The following is a 21,404-nucleotide window of genomic DNA, read 5'->3' on the forward strand; positions in this document are numbered from 1 at the left end:
GCACCCCGCGTCTGCAGGAAGGCTCCCTTCGGTAATCACCTTTTCCACCTGGCTCTGGGACATGAACACAGAAAAGATCTAGGCAGTCCCCAGGCTCTCTGGGCTCCCCAGACCATCTGGATGATCCCCGGCTCCCTCCCGCTCACCCATGCGTATCTGTACCCAGGTGTAACAAATGATGCGGGTGCCCTGGGCTTACGGGAAAACCCAGGTCCCAGCTCAGCTATGCACTCTTACCTCATTTACCCATAGAACAGACGATGTTTGGGTCACCCTCATCACTCCCTAAGGGTGGGGAGAGGATGCTGCACCTGGATGAGGCCCGGGGCACCCCAGTCAGTCAGTGGGTCCTCAGCGGGAGCCCTGCAGTCACTATCCCCAACCTGCTCTCCTGCAGAAAGCTACGTGCCTAATGCCGGGCTCTGTCCCTTCTCATCCCTCAGAGCCCACCCCAGCATCAGGGATAACCAGCCGGGAGCCTCTAAACTTCTCCAGAGTTTAGTCCCACCCGCTAGATGCCCAGCCTCCGTGCGCAGAGCCAAAGGGTTGTCCTTTGGGGTCCCCCAGTTTTGAGACCAGGGCACAGGACAGGTGGAGGGGGCTGCCTTGTTCTCCCCGCGCTGCCCTCGAGGTCCTCAGCGTGGACCAGCCCGCGTCGCTGACTTACCTGCAGGGCAGAGACGGAGCCCGCCGTGGCCACCTGCTCTCGCTGCGCTCCGGAGCGCGGCGGCTTGGGGCTGGCCGGGGGAGCGGGCGGGGCCCGGGAGGGGCGGGGCCCGGGAGGGGGAGCCGCGGCCGAGCCCCTCCCTGAGTCGCGGCCGGCCGGGTGGGCGGGTTCATTCAGGTGGGCAGAAAGCGAGGAGAGCTTCTGGGCCACCAGGGAGGGTCTGGAGCTCTGGCTTCTTGAGGGCTGAAAAGGTAGGATGCCTGCGTCCTGAGAACCCCACGAAATCCCCTGTTTCAGGCAGCCTAACCCACATGAAGACCCTTCCCCAGAAAAAGAAAGCCTAGGAACTTCTCGTGGCCATCCTAGCTCAAGAAAGCTCTCCCAGCCTGGCAAGGTGGGTGCGAGATAGGTCACCCCCTCTAAAGTCAGGGTCCCTCATCCAGGGGTCAGCTGTGTAGGGGTCCAGGCCACTGGGGGGACCACTAGGTGCCAGGTCGTCTTTATCCTCCATCCATCTCTCTCTGCAACACTACCCCCTGCCCCGAACGCCAGCTCGAGCCCCTCAGCTGTCACCGTTTAGCCCTGGAATGACAGGCGTCCAGACTCCGTGCGCCCAGCCGCATTCAAGGCCATTGAGCTTAGCACCCCTGGGCCCCGGTCCCCCCTCCCTCTGCCCCCAGTCGCTAATTTTATTGACCTGTAAAAGGCACGTTGCTGGCAGGGGAGATAACTGAAGGCGAAGTGGGGAGCAGATGGGCAGAAGACAGGCCCCAGGAGGTGGAGATGTGACAGCAGGGAGAAGGGTGACTTCTGGAACCAAGGCCAAGGGACACTGGAGATTAGAAGGAAGACAGGCCCGGGGGAGAGGGGTACCCTTTGGGGAGACGGAGACCAGAGAAACTGGAACTGGAATTTCAGCCTCCATCAGACAAGAGACAGACTGGAGAAAGAAGGTGCTGGGGAAAAGAGAGGGCTTCATTTCCTGGTCTACCCCTTAGGCAGGACCAAGGATGTAGCAGGAGGGAAGGTGGTTAGACGGCGGGAAGGACAGCCATCCTGCTCTCAAATCTCTGCCCTAGCCCCCTCCCTTCCTCTTGAAGGTGACTCCTGCCTGCTGGGCCTCTTACTACAGAAATAGCCCTTTCCCTGAAGAATCAACCTAGATCTTGCCTTTCTCTCTCTTCTTTCTTTCTTGTTAAAATGAGAACAGAAAATTTAGGCCTTTACAACTTCCCCCATTCCCATGCCTACCTGAGCACCACCCCTCAAGTCCTGGATCTCAGCCTCTCCCCAGCCCAGGGAGGTGACCTGGGGGTTAGGGGAAGATGGAGGGGGCACCACTGGGGTTGGAACCTCTAATGAGGTGGAGGGGGCGGGGGGGGCCTCACATTCTGGATGGCTCTCAAATTTAGACTTGTGATGCTCTTTCTAAATAAGGTTACATGAGAGCCATAAAGAGGTTGGTTAAAAAAACAAAACAAAACAACTTTAACATTAAAAATATACCACGAAGCAGATCAGGGGAGGGAAGGGGTAACTTGGGAACGAGGAAACTTTTGAGGGTGATGGCTATGTTCATTATCTTGATTGTGGAGGATAGGTTAAAATTTATCAAACTGTATACTATAAATATGTACAGTGTATTTTGTCAATTATACCTCAACAAATCTATTTTTAAAATATTTTTTTTTTAAGATTTTATTTGAGAGACGGAGATAGCGAGAGAGAGCATGAGCAGGGAAGAGGGAGAAGCAGCCTCCCCGCCAAGCAGGGAGCCCGATGCGGGACTCGATCCCGGGACCCCGGGATCATGACCTGAGCCAAAGGCAGATGCTTAACCAACTGAGCCACCTGGGCACCCCACCACATCTTTTCTATAGCAATTTTCTACCAGTTTATTTTCAATTTATGAGGAACCTGAAAAAATTGAAGGGAAGGAATGTCAAGGGGTCACGGGAAACTGTGTTCATTGCTAGTAGAGTGTGGCCAGCTTCCTGCCCCAGTTTCCCTCCCAATCCCCCCAACCTCTCCCTCCATCTAGCGCATTTGAGTGTCTGTGGGTGTGAGGGGGGACCTGGGGCCGAGCTGTGGCCCCCGAGCTGCTTCCCCAGTGTGGGAGTCTGAGCCAGCCTGGGCGCCCCAGGTTCCGCTGTGGCTGGTCAGCATGCCACCCACCCCCACCCCCCCACACACCCCCGAGCTGATGACTCAGGCGGGAGGGGCTTGGAGGCAGGCTTTGCCCAGGAGAAGATAGCGGCTGCGGCTTCTCCTGCCCCCTGCAGCCTGAGGCGGGCACTGCAGGGACAAGGTGCTCAGTCCAGGGAGAGGCTGGCCAGGTTCTGGGCACAGTGCAGCAGATAGTCGAAGTCAGGCACTGGGAAGGGCACGCGGGACCACTTCTTGGCCTGGACTCTCCCTCGGGGTGTCTCTAGAAGCATGCTGCGGACCCTGAGTGCCGGCAGCTTCACTGACTTGTAGATCATCTGCAGACCCCAGGCCTGAGGATGGAACAGAGAAGGCTGGGTTGGGGTCACTGTCCTCAGACTGGGCTTCTCTCCTCAAGGTGGAGGATCCATGAATGCAGGGCCTGTGTCTCCCACCTCAGAGCTGTCTCCCCAATCACACCGCGGGCTCCCGAAGATAGCAGTTCGATCTCTCTCCTCTGACTGGGGGCTCCTGGGGCGGAAGCTGCTTCCCCCATCGCAGGGAGGGTGTCCTGATGGCAGAAGGCTGGGCCTCCTCTCTCAGACTGGGGACTTCTGAAGACTGTTGTTAAGGGTCATGGCCCCAACACTTACCTCCCCACAGTTCCTGCAGTGAATGGTACCCCCAGGCCTCCAGTCCTTGAAGACTCTGTCAATGACTACAGCCCCTTGGGAGACAGTGTAGTAGATCCTGGAGGGGAATGGGAGTCAGTCCTCATGACACCCCCCCATCACCCCCGAGCTCACACCCTCCTGCTTGCTGGGCCTCTACCTGGGCCTCGGGCTCTTCTGCCTGCCCAAGAGGCACAGAGACCTCCCAGAGCCAGGAGATCCGCCCTCCAATAAGCTCTGCCCGTGCAGCTTCATTGCGTGCCCTCTGCTCACGTTCAGGCCTCGGCAACACCCACCCAGATGATTCCCACAGTCCCCCAGCGGATCTCCCAGCTCCACCCTTCCATCCCATTCCATCCTCACTCCCAACCCACACCGTCCTTCTGCCAACTGCCAGGGTGCTCTTCTAAAAATGTAAATCTGACCTTGACGTTCCCTTGCTCAAAACCCACCCAAGACTCCTCACTGCCTATGGGATGAGGCTGGACTTCCAGGCCTGACCCTGGCGGCTCTCCACAGGCCAGCCTGTCTTCCTCAGAGTCTCATCCTTCACGGTCCTTCCCACTCGAGCCAGCCAGAGGCCACGCTGGTACATCATCCCTGCCTGGGCTCATCCCACCTTCCAGCCCGATCCGTCCTGCAAGACCCCGCTGAAATGCTGCCTCCTTAAATGAGAGAAGCTGGTGTGCAGATCCTTGGCCCCATGGCCTGGCAGAGTGGCTCCCTAATAAATACTTAATGAGTGGATGGACGGATGGAGGGTGGGGGAAGGTTACCCTCTAGGGGACAGAGGATGAGAGGATGGCTCAGGGACAAGCAGCCCCTCTGTCTTCAGAGTAGGTGGGACAGGGTGGAAGAGGGGGGGAGAGCCCAGTTCGTGGCATCTCAGCATTTGGTGTCCTGAACTCCAACTCCCGCTCAACCACACAGTGGCTGTGGGAGCCTGGACAAGTCCTTTCGCCTCTCTGAGCCTGCAAAATGGGGTGGTGATAAAACCTGTCTAACCAGCCTCTTGAAAATGCAGACTCGGTACTTGTCAAAATGCCATTTCGGCTCCCAAACCCTCAGAGCACGGTCTGGATGGGAGGAGTTCTCTGTCCCCCATCACACCCCTCCCTCCCTCTCATCCTGCCAGCCCCTTCCCCTGGTCTCACGAGAAGTTGGGGTTCACATTGACGTGGTGGGCATCCTCCACCTTCCGTAGGTCGCTCCCGTGGCCCACGGCCACCATGCAGTTGACACAGAGGAGCTGCACCTGTTCGGCCAGGAACTGCTGCCGCTGATTCTCCCGCTGGGCTGCCCGGGCCGCCCGCTTGACCACAGCTGCCCGCTGCAGGTCCCGGATCTGGAGTCAGAGGGGACACCAGGCAGAGCTGGGGACACCGGGCAAAGCTGGGGCCCCACAGGCCTGACCCCTGGAATGCTCTCAGGGTCTAAGGGCTCGCAAAGACCTCAGATCATAGTACCCAGAAGGGACTTCCCTCAACTCTCCCTGGAGCTTCGAGAAGCAGCTCTGTGGAGAAAAAGAATATGGAGCAGGGGCAATGTTGGGAGCAGGGTGAGCTTTGTGGCCGAGTCTCTGCCTCGTCTTTGGAGGATTTTGTGCAAAGCTGCTTCTTTGAATCTCACATGGGGCATCACTAATAATTATGCTGGGATGACAGGGCTACACAGGGATCGTCCTGGGTGAAGCTGGACGACGGTGACCCTGCCTCAGGGGAAACCGATTTAAGTCCTGGTTCTGGGCTTATTCTGTGCACGTGACTTTGTTTCCCCCTGCCCGGTGCTGGAAGGATCGTAAGGCAGCTCTCACAGATACACTGCCTTCCCAGGCAGCCCCACCCTTGGCCTCTAACCTCCCCTCCATTCACACCTCCCCAGGTGGGCCATGTTAGCCCCCAGAGAAAGGGGAAGCAGGGGTGTGTGTGTGCAGCCAGAGACCTTCCAGGCAGAGCATCCTCAGCACCCCCACCCTCCCACCCCCCGGCCCACACGGCGTGCAGGCTGCCCGCAGACCTTGGCCTGGTACTCGGCCTGGTCCATCTTCTGCACGGCAGCCACGGCCCGCTCCATCAGCGTCTCCAGCACCTCATTGGTCAGCTCCCGCCGCAGCTCCCGGCTGCCTCGGGTCGCCACAAACGAGTACGTACTCTGACCAGCCCGGGCGCGGCCCCTGGCCTGAGGAAGCAGACAGCAAGGGGCCTGAGTGGGCCTAGGGTCCCACAAAGATCTTTGAGGGCTGTTGGCCACACAGGGTTCACGCACCTGGACCATGGAGATCTCGTTGGTCAGGAGCCCATAGCGTACCACCACGTTGCACTGGGGGATGTCCAGTCCCTCTTCTGCCACACTTGTGGCCACCAGGAGGTTCAGGGTGCCAACCCGGAACTTCCGGATCACTTCTTGCTGGTCTCTCTGGGGTGGGAGAAGAGAAAGAGGATGGTACACCAAGTGGGTTGCCTGCCCTCCCGCCAGCCCAGCCTCACCTGGTTCAACGAGTTTGGCCCCTTTGGCCCCTTTTCCTAGGGAGCCTGAGTCTCCACCACTACCCCCAGGACCTTGCCCGTCTTGCCAGTGGACCGATCACCTAACCCCCGTCTCCCCTACAGACTCTTTAGGGCCCCCACCTGTCTACGCTAGGAGGTCTCAGGACCTATTCTTCTCCAGCAAGGGACCCCAGACCTCTGATCCTCTGTCCTGAAAACATCACTTACCTCTTTCCCTGCAGATCCCCCAAGCTTCAGCCTCTCTGTCCCCAGGGACCCCTAGACTAGGAAAACCTCCAGTCCTGGGGATCTCAGTGTCCACCTCTCCCCCCCAGTTCTCTGCCCTCTGCCTGGGGAAATCAGTCCCCCATAGCTCTGTGAAGATTCTATCCCCACCCCTTCCCCTCTAGGAACTCCCCCAGTCCCAGCTCGTTTCCTCAAAGCCCACACCTGGGTCATATGGCTGTTCTGGCTACTGTTCCCTGCGCCGATCAGCAGGTCAGCCCTCATGTCCATGGTCTGCAGGCCCGGCTGCTGCCGGAGCCAAAGCAGGAGAGAGTGAGCGCTCTGGCGGGTCTGGGTGAAGATGATGCCCCGGGGGCTGTCGCTGCTCCCAAACTGCTCCCGCAGGATCTGTTCTAGCATCTCCAGTTTTGGGTTCTCCAGGCTGCATGTTGCCAGGTGGGCCAGCTCATTCTTGTAATCTGCCAGAAAAGCCCAAAACAGAGGCACAGGATTCAGGCCTGGATGTGGGCACGGCATGCATGGGAGAGGGTGTGGCCCACGGGGACAGGATTGCAGGGGGGTGGGGGTGTAGAGGGAGCCTGAGGATATCTGCTCCCAATTCCCCCTGAGCGGCACCAAGACAACATTCAAGGACACGCTCTGTCCACCCAGCCAGCCTGACACCAGGGGCCTACAGTATAGATTTCTTAGCAGACATACCTCGGACCTCAGCTACCCAGGATTAACTCAACCTCAGGTCCCTTCAGAAAGATCCTTGCCCCGCCCCTCAGGCTTGCTGAGGCCTCTAGCCTCAAATGTCACTCTCTGACCACCTCCCTTTCCCAGCTTAAAGGTACCACACACCCCAGACTTTCAAGGGACGGTCCCCCAACTAAATTAATTAGCTTTCATGTCTACACAACCCTTCACAAATGAGGGCATACGTCTTTTGTCCTATCCACCGCCTTGACCCTCGGTTAGAAATACAGGGTCCCAGTACCCTCGTTGGCGCCGATGCCCTGGTCTAGTCCAGTTCCCGCGAGCCTCACCATCGAACAGCGCCAGCAGCCAGCGCTCGGCCTGCAGGACCTGGGTCTTCGTGGCGCGCTCCCTGTCGTAGAAATCCCGCAGCGAGTCCAGGGCGTCCACAGGACGGACCGTGTCGTGGACGAGCAGCGCATCATTGTAGCGCCGCAGGTGAAGAGCGTACACCCGGCGCTGCTGGAGGCCGGCCTTGGCCGCTGCGGATGCGCGGGAGGGAGGGGGGCGCGCAGGGTCTGAGCGGCCACGCCCCTCCAGGCCTCCTCCCGCCTAGACCCCGCCCCCCGAGAGGCCGAGCTCCGCCCCAAAAGGCTTCACCCTGGCAGGTCCCGGCCTCCTCGCCCCCACCCCGCCCCCCGCCCCGCGCGGACGGCCCCTCTCACCAGCCCGGCTCAGCTCCACCACCTGCTGCTCGTAATTCTGCGTCCCGTAGTCCTGGCTCAACTCGGGCATCTCCAGGCGGTTGTGGATTCGGTCCATGAGCTTCTTCAGTGTGTCCCCAAACGGGTCCTGGATGGGAAGAGGGCGTGAAGGGATTCCCATACACGTGGGGGTGGGGGGCAGGGAGCACCCAGTGGGGGCGCTGATCTCCGCTTGAAGCCGCAGGGCTCCTGCTGCCACGTCGGTGTTTGAGAAGAGGAGCTCCAGAGAGAAGCCCGCTGGGCTGTGAAGGAGGCCCCGCTGGAGGCTGGGGTCAGGTGCCTGCCCCTGGCTCCTGCTCTGCCTCCACCTCCTCCGCGCCCTTGACCTCTGGCCTGAGCACAGCGATGTCTAAGTCCCCGAGCGGCCCTGCCACAGCAGACGCCGGAGTCTGCGCCGCCCGAGAGCCTCAGCACAGAGGGCCCGAGGTGTGTGGTTCGCAAAGCACCCCACGGGGTTTCTACAGATGCCCACAGAGGCCTCGGAGTCAAACCAAACAGCAGGCTGTGGGCACGGGCTGCATCTTCCCCATTTCACAGAACGGAGAAATAGAGACGCAGAGAAATAAGCAAGTAACCGGAAGTCACGGAGCTCGTGGGGGTGGAGGCAGGGCTCAACGCCAGGTGCCCTAACTTCACACCAGACCCCACCTCCGCCCCCCACCCCGCCTTCCACTCACCTGGCTGCGCCTGCAGCACAGGTTGTACTGTTTGCAGGGCTGAGGGCTGTGCTCCTGCAGCTGGGGGCGGTAGGTCTGCGGTGACATGATGCGCCACGTGTCCAGGTTGGCACAGAGCTGGGGCAAGAGAAAGGGGTTCACTCGAATGGGGGAGAGCCCTCTGAGGACAATGGGCAGAGTTCTGAGACAGGGTAGATCCCAGCTGCAATTGAGCGGGGCCACTGGAAGTGGGGATTCATTTACTCAACAAATATTTATTGCTCGCCCTCTCTGTGCCCAGTGCTGTGGTAGGTAGTGGGGATCCAGAGTCTTACTTTGGAGTTGGGGAGACAGGTGATAAACCAGTAAAGAGTAACAGAATGGGAGGGTTTCAGGCAGTATTAATGAGCTCTGAAGACAAAATTGGATGACGGGACATGCTGTGGGGGTGACCAGGGAAGACTCTGAGGAGGTGACATTTAAGCTGTTCCCTGAATGACAGGAAGGAGCCAGACAGGTCAAGTGCAGGGGGAAGGGCATTCAGGGCAAAAGGAACGGCGAGCACAAAGGTCCCGAGAAGGATGCGATATGCTCAAGATCCAGAGAGTAGGCTGGCAGAGTAGGAGTGAGGTGTGGGGAAAATGAGGTTGGAGAGGTAGGCAGGGCTGGGTCCCATGGAACTTTGTTAAGCCACCGTATAGAGGGTGGGGTCTAACCTAACCGAAGCTCAGTGAGAAGCCCGTGGAGGCTGGAGTTAAGAGCCTGGGAGAGCCTGGGGAGGGCTGCTGGGCGAGGGGCAGGCCGGGGGGCGGGGGGCGCTGGTGGAGGCGGCGGCGGGGTCACAGGGGCCCAGCTGACCTGCAGGATGTGGTCAATGGCCCCATTAAGCGTGGAGGCCCCACCAGTGCCTGGGGAGGCTGTGAGACCCAGCACCTGGGGCAGGGGCTGTGTCCTCTGGAGTTTATGCTCTAGGTACCGGCTCAGGATGATGTTGTAGACGGTGTCTTTGTGCGTGTGGTGACACTCATCCACCACGAGCAGGGAGAAGGCTGGGGACACATGGGGCAAGGCTGTGACCGACATCTGCAAAGCCCTTCCTCCCCCATAAGCTTTTCTGCATGTAGCCCCCACAGGTCGTCTCACTCCTTCCTCCTTTTACAACTTGCAGCCAGGCTCCAGAGAGCAGCCTAGGCAGGGGTGACCTACCTCCATTTTACAGATTAGGCAACTGAGGCTCAGCGGTGGTGGTGGTTGGGGACACTTGCCCCAGATCCCGCACCATAGCCAGGCCTACTTCTACGAGGCCGTATGCCAGGGTTTGGTGAATGGGGAACCCTTCACTGCCACCAAATGTCCCAACAGCTCTACCAGAAGAGGTGCCCTGGGGGTGGCAGGTAGGGTGCCTCAGGGGCATACTCTCCGCCCTCGCTCACGGCTCACCGCCCTCACCATTGAGCTCCACGTGCTCCTCCTCCTCGGGGCTGGTCAGCGCCATCTGCAGCAGCTCAGCTGTGCAGATGATCAGATCATGGCTCCGGGCCAGGTGGCCAAAGCCAGCTCGTGGCCCCATGTCCCCACTCAGGGTTATAATGGCCCAGCCTTTGTCCAGCATGCGGCTGAACTCCTCACGATGCTGGCTTACCAGGTGCACCTGCCAATGGAGAATGAGGTGCGGAGAGGAAGCTGGGCTGGGGGCAAGGGGGATGGGGAGGAGGCAAGCTGACCCCCCAGGACTTGGCTGGGGGCAGGAATGGGAGAAAAGGCAGGTGAGCTTAGAGATGACCACAGCAGCTCCTGAGTTCTGGAGGGTCTTGGGAGACACCTGAGGAGCTGAGGCCCCAGCAAGGGGAGTGCGGGCTACTCACCCGGTTGACCAGTACAACCACCTTGGCTCGGTCCACAGTCTCTAGATGCCTCTTGGCCACATAAGCAGCCGCCCGGGTCTTCCCAGCCCCCGTGGGCAGCCATATGATGATATTCTTGCCCTCCAGGGCAGGCATGATCACCTCCCACTGGTAGGGTCGCAGCTCCATTCTGAGAACGGAAGGAAAGTCAGACCCCTGGCCCACCTGGCCACCTCCCAAGCCCGGCCCCCTCCCCATTCCTGGCAAGCCGTCTTGTGCAGAGACCTCCCCATCCGGCTTGAGGGAGGTGAGGGAGGGCACGTAAACGATCTACCAGGAACCTGATCTGGCCAAGACAGGTGGGAGTAACACAAACTACACCTGACTTCTGCCCTGTTGGTTCTTACCTGCAACACCTGCCGAGGTGCTGAGGCACTGAGGGGGGCCCGCTTAGCTTAGCTCTGAGCCGAGCCGGGTGCCACTGGGCTGTGCTGAAATCGAAAACAGAAACTGAAACTGAGGGAGGAGTCAACTCGGGCAGAGCTCAACCTTAGCAATCTCCTTTCCCCTTCTTCCCTTTCCCCGCTCTGTCCTCCTCCCCCAGAAAAGCTGCTGGAAAGCACCCTTTCACTCCTCCTGGGTCCTACCGGCCCCTCCCCCGAGAGCCCAGTCTCCGCCACCCCGCCCCGCCTCCACTCCTTTTGAACCAGCTGCAACCATGTCCAGGCAGGGCAAGGCGGCCAGGTGGAGACTGGGACCCCTGCAGCCCCCACACCTGGACCAGGAGCAGCCAGCAGTGGGGAGAAATGGGGGCTGCAGCAGTGCACGTGCCATCACCCCAGGAGCACGGGACTAGGCAGGAAGCTGGCTGGGGAGCGTGGCCCCAGCACCATCTGAGTTGTTGTGGTTTTTTTTTTTTTAAGATTTTATTTATTTGAGAGAGAGCGAGAGAGCACAAGCAGGGGGAGTGGGAGAGGGAGAAGCAGGCTTCCCTCTGAGCAGGGAGCCCGATGTGGGGCTCGATCCCAGGACCCCGGGATCATGAGCCAGCCAGGTGCCCCATCCATCTGAGGTTATTAATAGGCTCCAGTTCTGCAGGAGGTCCAGGCAGGAACAGGGTCAACCTGCTAAAGTTGAAAGACCCTACTAAAGAAACAATCACACAGAGAAAAAAAAAAGAGCTTTATTGTTCCCTCTGAGGGATTAATGCCAGGAAATGGTCCCCAGGCCCCCCACCCCTGGGGGACAGACAGAACAGTGCAGGGTGAGGGGTGAGGCATGGCCCCTCCAGTCCCAGTTGAACTTCCAAACACGAGCCCCCTCCCTCAAGCTAAAATGGGCAGTCCCGACCCTTGAGGAAACAGTGGGCCGGACTCCATGGCTCTGTGGGGACAGGGCTGGGGGCCACCGAGGCTGGGCAGGGCTTATCCTTAGCCACCAGCCACTTTAGAGGGGCTGAACCCCAGCCCCAGGAGACCCCTCCCCAAGGCCAGATACAACGAAAGCTCAGTCTGCAGGCGTGGGGGCGCCCGCGGATCCAGAAAGGGCTGCAGGGCCCGGGGGGGGGGGGGGCTGGAGTGTCTCAAGCTGAGAGGCACGTGGGCGCCAGGGCCGCCCCTCGCAATCGGATCAGAACCCGAGGTGGAGACAGTCCAGGTCGGGGCTGCGGTCCAAAGCCAGGCGCTACTTGTCGATGAGCCCCCCCTCCTTGAGCTTGAAGTAGAAGAACTTCTCCAGGGCGCTGGCGCAGCGGCAGTACTCGCTGTCCGGAGGGTTGTACTCACGGCAGTTGGCGATGACGCGCTGCAGGTCGGCCACGAAGAGCTTGCGGGTGACGTAGTAGCGGCTGCGCAGCCGCTCCGTCATGGTCTTCAGGTCTGGGGCAGCAGGGGGCAAGTGTGCGCTTTCAGGAGGCTGCGGGGAGCGGGGCCATCCGGTGGACAGCGGGCCGTGGGGCGCAGGGAAGGCAGGAGCAGATTTGGGGGCGGAAGGGGTCGGAATGGAGCGTGCTCACCGATAGGGAAGCGGATGACCTCGTAGTAGTCAGGGGCCTCGGACTTCTTCACAGGCTCCATGAAGGGCCAGGCACTGGGGTGGGACTGCACAGGAAAGCTGAGCTGGAGCCGGGCCCACTGCGCCCCCAGCCCAGCCTGTGAGCACCACCCACCCCAGAAGGGGTCCTAGCCACTGGTGCAGGTACCCCCAGGACGGAACCTCGTCTCCCCACCTTGATCTGGGCCAGCAAGTTTTTGAGGGTTGTGTAGAGCTGGTCTGGATCCTTCAGCTCCTTCCTGGGGCGAGAGACGCCACGTCTGAGGCCCTTGGTCCTTCTGCCTCCCGCAAAACCCTCCCCCTCCACACAACACTCACCCCTTCTCCTTCCCCAGTGGCTTCCAGCCCGTCTCTCCTGCAAAGTGGGGAGTGGGGAGAGCATCCCTAAGAATTTGAAAACACACCCCAAGCAGGGTACCCCCTCCCCGACCAAGACCCCTGCTCACGAATGCCGGGGACACTCTCCACAGGGATCTGCCTCACACCCTCCTTGAAGCAGCTGAGCCCAGGGTAGACCTTTCGGATCTGGGCCTGCTTGCGCTCAATCAGCTTCTTGATGATCTGAGGGAAGGCAGGGTCTGAGGGGCCAACTCCAGCCCCAGGAGCAACCCTCCCAGGGCCATAGTCAGAGGCCCTGCCCCTGACCTCCTAACTTCCCTGAGAGGCAAAGCAAGAACCAAGATCCTGGCCCACGCCCATCTCACAGGTGCACGTACGTGTGGTACACATCCACACGTGTGCTCACCCCCACATGCACATGAAAAGCCCCAGGGTTGAGTGCATGCACACACACACACCTCCTTCTGCTTTTTGATGATGTGGGACAGCTCCGTGTAGGGGATCCGGGGATTCAGCTCACACTCCATCAGCGTTGCACCCTCATAGTCCTTAATGTAGCCCAGGTAGCGGCTCTTGGGCACTTTGATGTCCTTGGAGAAACCCTAGGGAGTGGACAGTTATGACCCGATCCGTCAGCAAGGCCCTTCCAACTTGAATGACCCCTCCCCAGAAGCCCCCTGAGGGGCTGTGCGGGCCGTGTCCCCTTCTCCCGTTCCCGGATCACCTTCTGCGGTAGCTGGTACAATGCTCTGTGTTGTGTGGGCTCAATCTGTCCCCAGAAAGGTTCCAGGTCAGCTGCGCCCTCCCCCTCCCCCATCCAGAGCCTCCCAGTTCTTCCAGCCTGCACCACTGCCCTGCAGGCCCCTCCTCCTCACTGGGGCGGCAGCAGGAGGCCTGCAGATGGGCGCGGAAGACTTCCCCGTAGATGCTGTAAGTGCAGGTGCCGGATGGAGCAGGGAGCATCCCACCCCATCCCATCCACACCAGCGGGCTAGAATGACCCCTAACCCCAGGCAGCAGGCAAGTGTGGGCGGAGGCGAGGGTCACCTGCTTTTTGAAGTAGCCAATGGCGTACTCATCTGCGTAGGTGAGGAAGTAAAGAATGTTGTGTTTGATATGATACTCCTTCAGGTGGTTCATCAGGTGAGTCCCATAGCCCTGCGGGGGAGGGGAGCAGGGCTTAGCAGGGGGGCCCAGAGCGGAGAGAGCAGACTGGATAGGAGAACGGGACAGCCCGGGGACCCAGGACAGGGAGGACGAAGGGCAACTGGCAGAGGAAGGGGCGTCTGTAGGAAGAAAGTGAAGGACACTGGGTTTCTAAGCGCTTACTCTCGACCTGGTGTGGTGCCTGGTACTTTACGGACCACCTCTCAAGTTAATCCATAAGACAAAATATTTTTATCACCATTTTACAGAAAAAAAAAACAAATCTGAAACTCAACTATGTTAGGAAATGTGTCCAAGGTCAGCCAGCCAGCCACAGTAAGGCCAGGACTGAAATCCCAACCAGGAAGTTGCCATCCACATGCCACTTGGTTCCCAGTTCCTGGGCCTCAGAGTTAGGCGGAAAGGGAAAGAAGAATCACAAGGGCCCTAGTCATTTCAGATCTGAACCCTGAAGAGCGAGCATCTCTCACACACGTCAAGACCTAGGGGCACCATGCAAATCTAGCTTACATAAACCAGGAGAACCGGGGACCCTACCAGCTGTGGGTTGTGGTCTGTTGGGCCAATTCAAGGACAGAACCCAGGACTATCACCCAGCGCAAGGCTGGTGTAAAGATTATTAACTCCCCAGTGTATGTGAATGTTCTTGTGATGAAGGAAATTCAGGTCCATTTAAAAGTGTTATTGAAAAAAATAATGAATTAAATTAAAGCATTATCGATAGGGGTGCCTGGGTGGCTCAGTCGGTTAAGTGGCCAACTCTTGATTTCGGCTCAGGTCGTGATCTCAGGGTCGTGAGATCGAGCCCCAAGTTGGGCTCTGTGCTCAGCTCGGAGTCTGCTTGTCCCTCTCCCTCTGCTCCTTCCTTCCCCCACCAATCCCTGCTCATGCTCGCATGCTCTCTCTCTCTAAAATAAATCAATAAAATCTTTTTTAAAAAAATAAAAAGCTGGGGTGCCTGGGTGGCTCAGTCAGTTAAGTGGCCAACTCTTGATTTCGGCTCAGGTCGTGATCTCAGGGTCGTGAGATCAAGCCCTGCATCGGGCTCTGTGCTCAGCAGGGAGTCTGGTTGAGAGTCTCTTCCTCTCCCTCTGCCCCTCCCCCTGCTTGTGTGCTTGCACGCTCTCTCTCTCTCTAAAATAAATAAATAAATCTTAAAAAAAATAAAATAAGGGCGGTATTGATTTTGGAACTCTTTTTGTCAACAAGTGTTTCCTTAATGCAGTTACCAAAGGACGACTGCCACCTTGTGGGGCTGCGAGGAACTGCCTGGCCACTGAAAGAAGAGCGGGAGACAGCGGCTGGGACCCAGCAAACTCCGGAGCAGGTGGTGGGATGGGGCTGGGGCCAGGAACATGCACTCACCTTGACCTGCTCGTTTGAGGTGACGGCGCAGAAGACAATCTCCGTGAAGCCCTGAGTGGGAAACATGCGGAAGCAGATCCCACCGATGACCCGCCCATCCTTGATCAAGGCCAGAGTCTTGTGCTTCCTAAGGGGAGAGGGGACAGGTCACTGCCCCTACCTGTTCCCCAGATGCCGCCCAGGCTGTATTTAGTGCTGGGAGCGGAGGAGCAAGCATTCCCACAGGTTGCAGGGGTGGGGGCAGAGGACAGGCGTGGCGCCCCCGGGTTGGGGCTCTTCTGGGGACGCACGGGTCAAAGACGAGGCGGGCGATGTACTCCTTGGGCATGCGCGGCAGCTGGTGGGAGAACACGTTCTGCAGCCCCACAAGCCAGAGCAACACGCGCCGGTTGGCCTTGGGCGTCAGCGAGTTGCCGATGACGTGGAACTCGATGATGCCGCGGCGTTCCTCCAGGCGGGCAGTCTCGTCCCGGGCTGCATTGGCTGACAGCAGGCTCGTCTGGGCACCAGAGGAGGTGGTGAGCTGGGGCCTCAGACTGGCGAGGCCCCCTCCCCACACGGTTCCGCGAGCCGGGCTGCCCCACCTCAGGCCCCAGCATGGCGGCAGGGTCAGTGATGGTGAGCATGACCTCGTTGACCAGCTCCATAGGGATGTCGCCCATTACGCGAAGCCGCTTGGCATCCTCCAGGGTCAGGTTCTCTGGGAGCTTCCTCTTCTCACCTGCTGGGAAGGTTGGCAGGGTCTCCGGTGGACAGCAAGAGAGGTTAGGGGAGGGCTAAACGAGAGTCAGAGGTAAGGGGTCAAGTACCCACCTGGCATGGGCTCGGCCCCTCCGGAATCCAGGCTCAAGGAGCTGTTGCTGCCCCCACCCATGGTGGGGCTGAAGATGGGGGCATTGGGAACGACTGCCGCGCTCACCGTAGCTGAGAGGGAGTGAAATCAGGGGATGGGGGGGTCACAGGTGGTGGTGGTCCCAAAAAGGAACCCCCCCAGACACACCCTCCTGCATGTCCCCACGGAGGCCAAGCTGAGAGCCTGAAGAGCCTGCCGTGGCACATACCCGGCCTGGGCACCAGCTGGGTCCCCTCTGAGGGCGGCATGGTGAAGCTGGACTCCCAGATCGGAGAGTTTGCCCCATAGATCTCCTCCTCCAGCATGGACAGGAATCTGTGGGGAGGGGACAGGCTGTCTCGCAACTCTGTCCTCCAACCAAGGCAGCAGCCTGGGCCAGACACCAGAAGAACTGGAGGCAGGTCAAAGAGACCCTGTTGTCAGGGAACTGGGAGCCGAAGAACGGAGGCAGGCTTCAGACTAGGGGGAGACGCAGTCCCCGGCCTCTTGGGAGCCCCTAGTCAAAGGCAGAACAGGGCAGTCCAGGACAGAGACCAGAGGCCCAGTTTGCCATGGTGTGCAGCACATGGGGACAGGGTCTGAGCTGGTGCCATCCTGAACTATGGGGCCAAGGGCACAATTCACCCTGGGCCTCAGTATCCCCTCCTGCCACCTCATATTCCCAGCTGGCGGCAGAAGGGGCCCTGAAAGGCCTGCGTTAGTCAGTGGAGGCTTGTTAAACTGGGAAGCTATGAGCCAGGTTTAAAACGAGAGGAAGGTGTAGCAGAAGGGAGGGAAATCTTACAGAAAGGACTATAATAGGAGTGGAAATGGGTTTCACCTCAAGCGTGAGCTCTGGTTTCTTGGCACGCTGTGCTGGGAAGGATTCTGAGGCCGTGTCCAGGCCCCGTGGGAAACAGTTAGTCACATCTACCAGGGGCATGGGCAGGGGTAATGTTAGCACTCGGGCCATGTACCTGCCATCCCCAGACTAGTACACGCAAAGGCAAATGCCAGCAAGTTGCATCTGGGCCCCAGACAAGTCTGCCAGGTAGACACCCAGATCCCAGAAGGCTCATGGAGGGGAAGGAGGGACCATTCCAGGAAGCCTTCCTGGAAAAAAGGGGACAACAGGGAGGATATGAACTTGGGGAAAACTCCTGATCGGCCAGAACGAGCCTTACTTTGGGAAGTGGGTGAGGATGAGGGTCCTCTTCTCAGGCACCAGCTTGTCCTTCTCCACCCGGAATTTCTCCAGCAACTGCCGCCGGGTCACCGTGAAGATGGAGCGGAGAAGGCTTCGCCCAAAGATGTGAGTGGTCTCATAGCGGGGGAGGCTGTCACAGCTCTGGGGCACGTGGCAGTAGCAAAGCCATCTGCGGGCAGTGGGGAGGTGGGAGGTGAGAACGGACATGCTGGACCCAGGCTGGGCCTCCAAGCCTCCCCCCTGCTGGCCCTGGCTAGGCCTACCTGGTATAATTGACCTTGTAGGTAGCCACATCCTCGGCCTGAGACCGCTGCCGAAACTGGGCAGGAGTCTCAAGTTTCCAGTAGTTAAGGCAGAGCAGGAACATCTTGGAGAGCTCAAACATCGTCTGCCGCTCCCGAGGAGCCAGGTGACTAAACTTGTACTGCACAAAGTTCAGCACACCCTGAGAAGTGGGCAGGGAACAAGACCAGGAAGGAGATGTGAGCAGCCAGCAGGGGTTTCTTACCCAAAATCTGGTGCTTCCTGAGGGCAGGCTAAAGCTCTCCTCTCACTCTGGGGCTCTCTGTGAAGAAAATACCTGCCCCCTTCCCACCCCCACGCCCATCTTGAGCCCAAAACATCCTCCCTTCTCTGAACCTATCCCTTGTTCTCAGCTTGAGGAAGATGGGGAACTTAGGCTCCTTACTCCTCCAACATGCCCCCAATTCTCTTACCACCTTCCTCATCCCACCTGCTCAATATTAGGCTTCTCAAATGGGGGACTGCCCAGGGAGCCCTCCACCACAGGCCGGGTCATCTGCAGGATGCATTTCCGCAGGAGCTAGAGGAAGAGGAAGGGGGAGGAGTAGAGGTCAGTGGAGCTTGGAGCTGCAGACTCCCCAGGCCCACCTCCTTTGTTCACTCACACTCACTTGGAGGAAACTCACCTTGAAGAGGTAGAAATAGACCTGCTTAGTGTCTGTGTCCTCCTCTTTGTGAACAGACATAAACAGATTCTCCACGTCCACCACCATACCCAGCAGCCGGTTAATCTCATCCTCTGACACATTCTCCAGGTGGGACACGTGGTCAGCTGTAAGAAGGATAGGTGGTAGGGTTGGAAAGAATGGAAACATCACCAGAGCTCCCTGCCCCTCTTCATCACCAGCCAATTTACAGCCTCAGTCCCTCCAACCAGTGTGACCAGCAATGAGACTGGCTGCTCCTACGTGAGCCCGTGGGTGGACCCTGTCTCTTCTGGGCTGGCAAATTTCCTGTTTCTTCCTTGGGAGAATACATGCTCCCAACCCAATCCCTCCTTAAGGAGGCATTTTTGGCTTCACAGATATAGTTCTGTGGCACTTAAATCATCCTGTCCAAGCAGGATCCAGCACCTGCCCCGCCCCAGCTCCAAGGGCACTACCTGCCTTACCCAAGGGGTGCTCACAGCTGCGGCACAGCTCGCTCAGGTTGGCAGCTGGCTGCTGCAGGTCCATGCGGGGTGCAGTGGGGGGCTTGGGGTTTTTCCAGCCATTACACTTGCAGGTTTCATTGGCCTGGCGGCAGAAGACTCAGTCAATAGTCCTGTAACTGGGGACGGGGAGCCGATCCCCAGCCACAGATTTGCCCCCATTCCCACCCAAGCCCCGGGATGCCCCAAGCCCCGCCCCCTTCTCACCCCAGGCCCCGCCCCCACCTTGCAAGCCGAGAAGACCCCTAGCTTCTCAAGCTTCTTGGCGCGCGGCAGCCCCCGGACTTGCGCCTTCCTCTGGCTGGCGCGCTGCTGCTGGCTCAGACCAGGTCGAGCCGGATCCCCTCCGCTCCCGGTCCCCCCACTTCCTACCCCGGGACCCCCAGTCCCTGTGCTGCCGGCTGGCGCTGCAGCTGGGGCGGGGGCTGGTGCCGGAGTGGGAGCCGGAGTCGGGGCTGAAGCCGGGCTGGGGGCAGGAGTCGGAGTTGGGGCAGGGGCTGGAGACTGAAGGGGACGAGGCTGCGTGGCCGGGGCCGGGGTCGAGGCCTGGGAAGGTTCCGCCATGGCCTCCCCCGCAGCGGAGCGCGGCGCGGCGCGGCGCTCCCAGCCCTAGGGCCGCATGGGCAACCGGCGCTCAGTGCGCAGGCGTCGCTGCACCGGAGCATGGTGGGAGTTGTAGTCTTCCACTGCCGCTCCCTTAGCCTCCAGCTTCCAGACTTTTCTGTCTTGTTTTTGGGTCCCAGACAAGCAAGTGAACCCTGAGCCATTACCCCAGATTGGCTCCTCCTGACTTCTAATCTCTCTTTGAAGGCCTCCGGGATAGTGAAGATTGCTGTTTTCTTGGGGACTTGGAGAAGCATCTGAGAAAACAGGCTTCTGTTGACGGGAATCGTGGAATCTGCCCACCTCCCAAGCCTGGGGGTAGAAGTGCCGCCCTGGGGTCTGGAGTTGTGTGGGCTTCCCGGCACATTCCCCTCCCACGCCCACCCCGGCCCTGTCCCACGCGTCTGCAGACATAGAATTGCAGCTACAGCGGAGATTAAGAAGCAACACTTCTATTTCCTGACCCGTGAAGGGGTTACACTGGTGTGCTCTCTGTGGGATAATTCGGTTGTACTCTCTGGTGCACTTTTTTGTATAACGTTATACTTCAGCAGTAAAGGATTGTTACAAAAGCACTGAGCGCCAGAGGATGGCCATGGTCACGAAGCAGGATACCGAGATGAGGATGAGGTAGAAGTAAAGGAGAGCACATCCTAGTGTATGTGAGCGGCTCTCCCCCTAACACCGTGGGCACCTCGAGGGCAGGGCCCGCGTCTTCATTTTGCCCCAGAGCCCAGCCCTGAGCCTGCCACAGTAGACCCAGGGTCTGATGCACGAAGGAAACCAGGAAGCCGCGTTCACCTCCCAAGCCCCATGTGCGGGGTCAGAGAAAGGACGTTCGGAGAATGGAAGACCCCAAGGCCACAACCCCTTGGCTCTGTTCAGGGGACAATCCTTCTTGTCCTCAGGCCCGATTCTTGGAAGGGCAAGAGCCCAGCGGCTCAATCTTGTCCCTGCCCTGTGCTGGTGAGCGCTCCAGGGTCTGGCTTCCACGTCCAGCCTCAGCCTACGCAGGTGCCTCACAGCCCGGAGCTGGGGAAGGGCCTGAGAAGGGGGCAGGCGCCAGGACAAGAGCAGCAGCGGCGCGCCAGGGCGGCTGACAACCTGATCTGTGGAGGCAGGACTCGCGTTGCGGACCGCCCGGGCCGGCCCCAGGGGAGCCGAGCCGGGCTGCTCGGAGCGGGGCCGCGCAAGGGCCTCTCGGGGTGTGCGCGCCGCGGTCGCGAGCCCAGCGCCACGCCCAGCGCCTCGCCCAGCGCCACGCCCAGCGCCACGCGCCCTTGGACAGCAGTTGCGCCCTCGGATGCAGCGGGTCGGTAGCGGTCTCCCCAGCGGGAGCCGGGTGGCGTCCCGCAGTCCCAGCGTGGCCGTCGCCGAACAGAACCAGGTGGCCACGCTGCCGGTACGGCTGCTCAGGGACGATGCGGCGGCTGTGCGGAACAACGTCCACGCAGAGGATGGCTTCCAGATGAAGGTGGATGCCTACGGCTTTACCCCCGAGGAGCTGGTGGTGCAAGTGGACGGCCAATGTCTGATGGTGACCGGCCAGCGACAACTGGAGGGCTGCAGCCCGGATGGGGCCGGCTACCGCGTGGCGCAGAGGGTGCACCGGCAGATGCAACTACCGCCGGACCTGGATCCTGCCTCCATGACCTGCAGCATGACCCCCTTGGGCCAGCTGTGTGTCCGAGGCCCGTGCCGGGCGCTGCCTTCCCCTGAAGCCCAAAAAGGCCCATCCCCGAGAGTCCGGGGCCGTGGCTCTAAGAAGTGCCAACCTAGCCTGACCCAGTAAACAACCACTGTAGTGTGCAGCAGCAGCCTTGGTGTTGTGGTCTTTTCTTGGGGCTGGGGTCAGAGGTTGAGGCATAACGAGATACAGAGAGGGCCAGTGGGGGGTCCCGGGAGGCAGGAAAGGCACTTTAAGGTGGTGGTCCACCAAGAATCAGGCCTCTGTGGCCCTGGGAGAAGCTGGGGGAGCTCAGTGGACCAACAGCCCAGCCCCTGGCAACTGACAGCAAGAGCTCCAGCAGGGAGCAGCAGAGGGCCAAGGAGGCCTACAGGGGCACCAGGCTCCACAAGCAGCAGAGGGCCCGGACAGACCAGGGACCAGACAGATGGCTTGGACCTGGTGTAGGGCGGTGCCTTGGCCTCATGACCAGCTCAAGGTTCCAGAGGTCACCTGGGAAAGGGTGAGAGGACCCAGCCCTTCACAAGGTACAGACTAACCAA

At 59.6% G+C, this 21,404-nt stretch overlaps 3 protein-coding genes across 9 annotated transcripts; 1 reads left to right on the top strand and 2 right to left on the bottom strand.

Moving 5' to 3' along the window:
* Positions 1-2,537: 2,537 nt before the first annotated feature.
* DHX58 (DExH-box helicase 58) lies at positions 2,538-10,693 on the bottom strand. Of its 6 annotated transcripts, none has more exons than XM_036069171.2 (13): positions 10,539-10,693; positions 10,179-10,347; positions 9,763-9,964; positions 9,172-9,362; positions 8,335-8,451; positions 7,619-7,745; positions 7,244-7,435; positions 6,420-6,673; positions 5,749-5,898; positions 5,500-5,661; positions 4,638-4,828; positions 3,466-3,562; positions 2,538-3,165 (listed from the first exon to the last, which is right to left on the bottom strand). In XM_036069171.2, the coding sequence occupies exons 2-13, from the start codon at positions 10,344-10,346 to the stop codon at positions 2,980-2,982; spliced, it is 2,037 nt and encodes a 678-aa protein (XP_035925064.1). In that variant the 5' UTR covers position 10,347; positions 10,539-10,693; the 3' UTR covers positions 2,538-2,979. The 6 variants fall into 6 exon arrangements, 5 of the variants coding, with proteins under 5 accessions (XP_035925064.1, XP_035925065.1, XP_077921865.1 ...); XM_036069172.2 differs by having other exon boundaries at positions 10,565-10,662; XM_078065739.1 differs by having other exon boundaries at positions 9,247-9,362; positions 10,565-10,648.
* A 627-nt stretch (positions 10,694-11,320) lies between these two features.
* Positions 11,321-19,199, bottom strand: KAT2A (lysine acetyltransferase 2A). 2 transcript variants are annotated; one of them, XM_036069176.2, is made up of 18 exons: positions 18,798-19,199; positions 18,534-18,657; positions 18,049-18,194; positions 17,853-17,942; positions 17,383-17,564; positions 17,097-17,288; positions 16,142-16,248; positions 15,894-16,004; positions 15,665-15,804; positions 15,371-15,579; positions 15,081-15,207; positions 13,596-13,706; positions 13,007-13,150; positions 12,656-12,770; positions 12,528-12,564; positions 12,385-12,448; positions 12,172-12,256; positions 11,321-12,034 (listed from the first exon to the last, which is right to left on the bottom strand). In XM_036069176.2, exons 1-18 carry the CDS (start codon positions 19,134-19,136, stop codon positions 11,841-11,843), a joined length of 2,517 nt encoding a protein of 838 aa, XP_035925069.2. In that variant the 5' UTR covers positions 19,137-19,199; the 3' UTR covers positions 11,321-11,840. The 2 variants fall into 2 exon arrangements, with proteins under 2 accessions (XP_035925069.2, XP_035925070.2); XM_036069177.2 differs by having other exon boundaries at positions 15,665-15,801; positions 18,798-19,198.
* A 1,256-nt stretch (positions 19,200-20,455) lies between these two features.
* On the top strand, positions 20,456-20,992 carry HSPB9 (heat shock protein family B (small) member 9). Its single transcript, XM_036069187.2, has one exon. The coding sequence runs from the start codon at positions 20,479-20,481 to the stop codon at positions 20,965-20,967; it is 489 nt and encodes a 162-aa protein (XP_035925080.1). The 5' UTR covers positions 20,456-20,478; the 3' UTR covers positions 20,968-20,992.
* Positions 20,993-21,404: the final 412 nt, after the last annotated feature.

Source organism: Halichoerus grypus, chromosome 2 (genome assembly GCF_964656455.1).
Source record: "Halichoerus grypus chromosome 2, mHalGry1.hap1.1, whole genome shotgun sequence".
NCBI lineage: Eukaryota > Metazoa > Chordata > Mammalia > Carnivora > Phocidae > Halichoerus > Halichoerus grypus.

Excerpts from the sequence above, each read along its gene's own strand:
- DHX58 (XM_036069171.2), bottom strand. The coding sequence starts at position 10,346 with ATGGAGCTGCGACCCTACCAGTGGGAGGTGATCATGCCTGCCCTGGAG. Across the intron at positions 9,965-10,178 it reads TGGTTGTACTGGTCAACCGG|GTGCACCTGGTAAGCCAGCA; the intron begins GTGAGTAGCCCG and ends CTCCATTGGCAG. Across the intron at positions 3,166-3,465 it reads ACTGCAGGAACTGTGGGGAG|GCCTGGGGTCTGCAGATGAT; the intron begins GTAAGTGTTGGG and ends TTCCATCCTCAG.
- KAT2A (XM_036069176.2), bottom strand. The coding sequence starts at position 19,136 with ATGGCGGAACCTTCCCAGGCCTCGACCCCGGCCCCGGCCACGCAGCCT. Across the intron at positions 16,249-17,096 it reads ATCCTCACCCACTTCCCAAA|ATTCCTGTCCATGCTGGAGG; the intron begins GTAAGGCTCGTT and ends CCCTCCCCACAG. Across the intron at positions 15,580-15,664 it reads CCGCCATGCTGGGGCCTGAG|ACGAGCCTGCTGTCAGCCAA; the intron begins GTGGGGCAGCCC and ends TCTGGTGCCCAG.
- HSPB9 (XM_036069187.2), top strand. The coding sequence starts at position 20,479 with ATGCAGCGGGTCGGTAGCGGTCTCCCCAGCGGGAGCCGGGTGGCGTCC.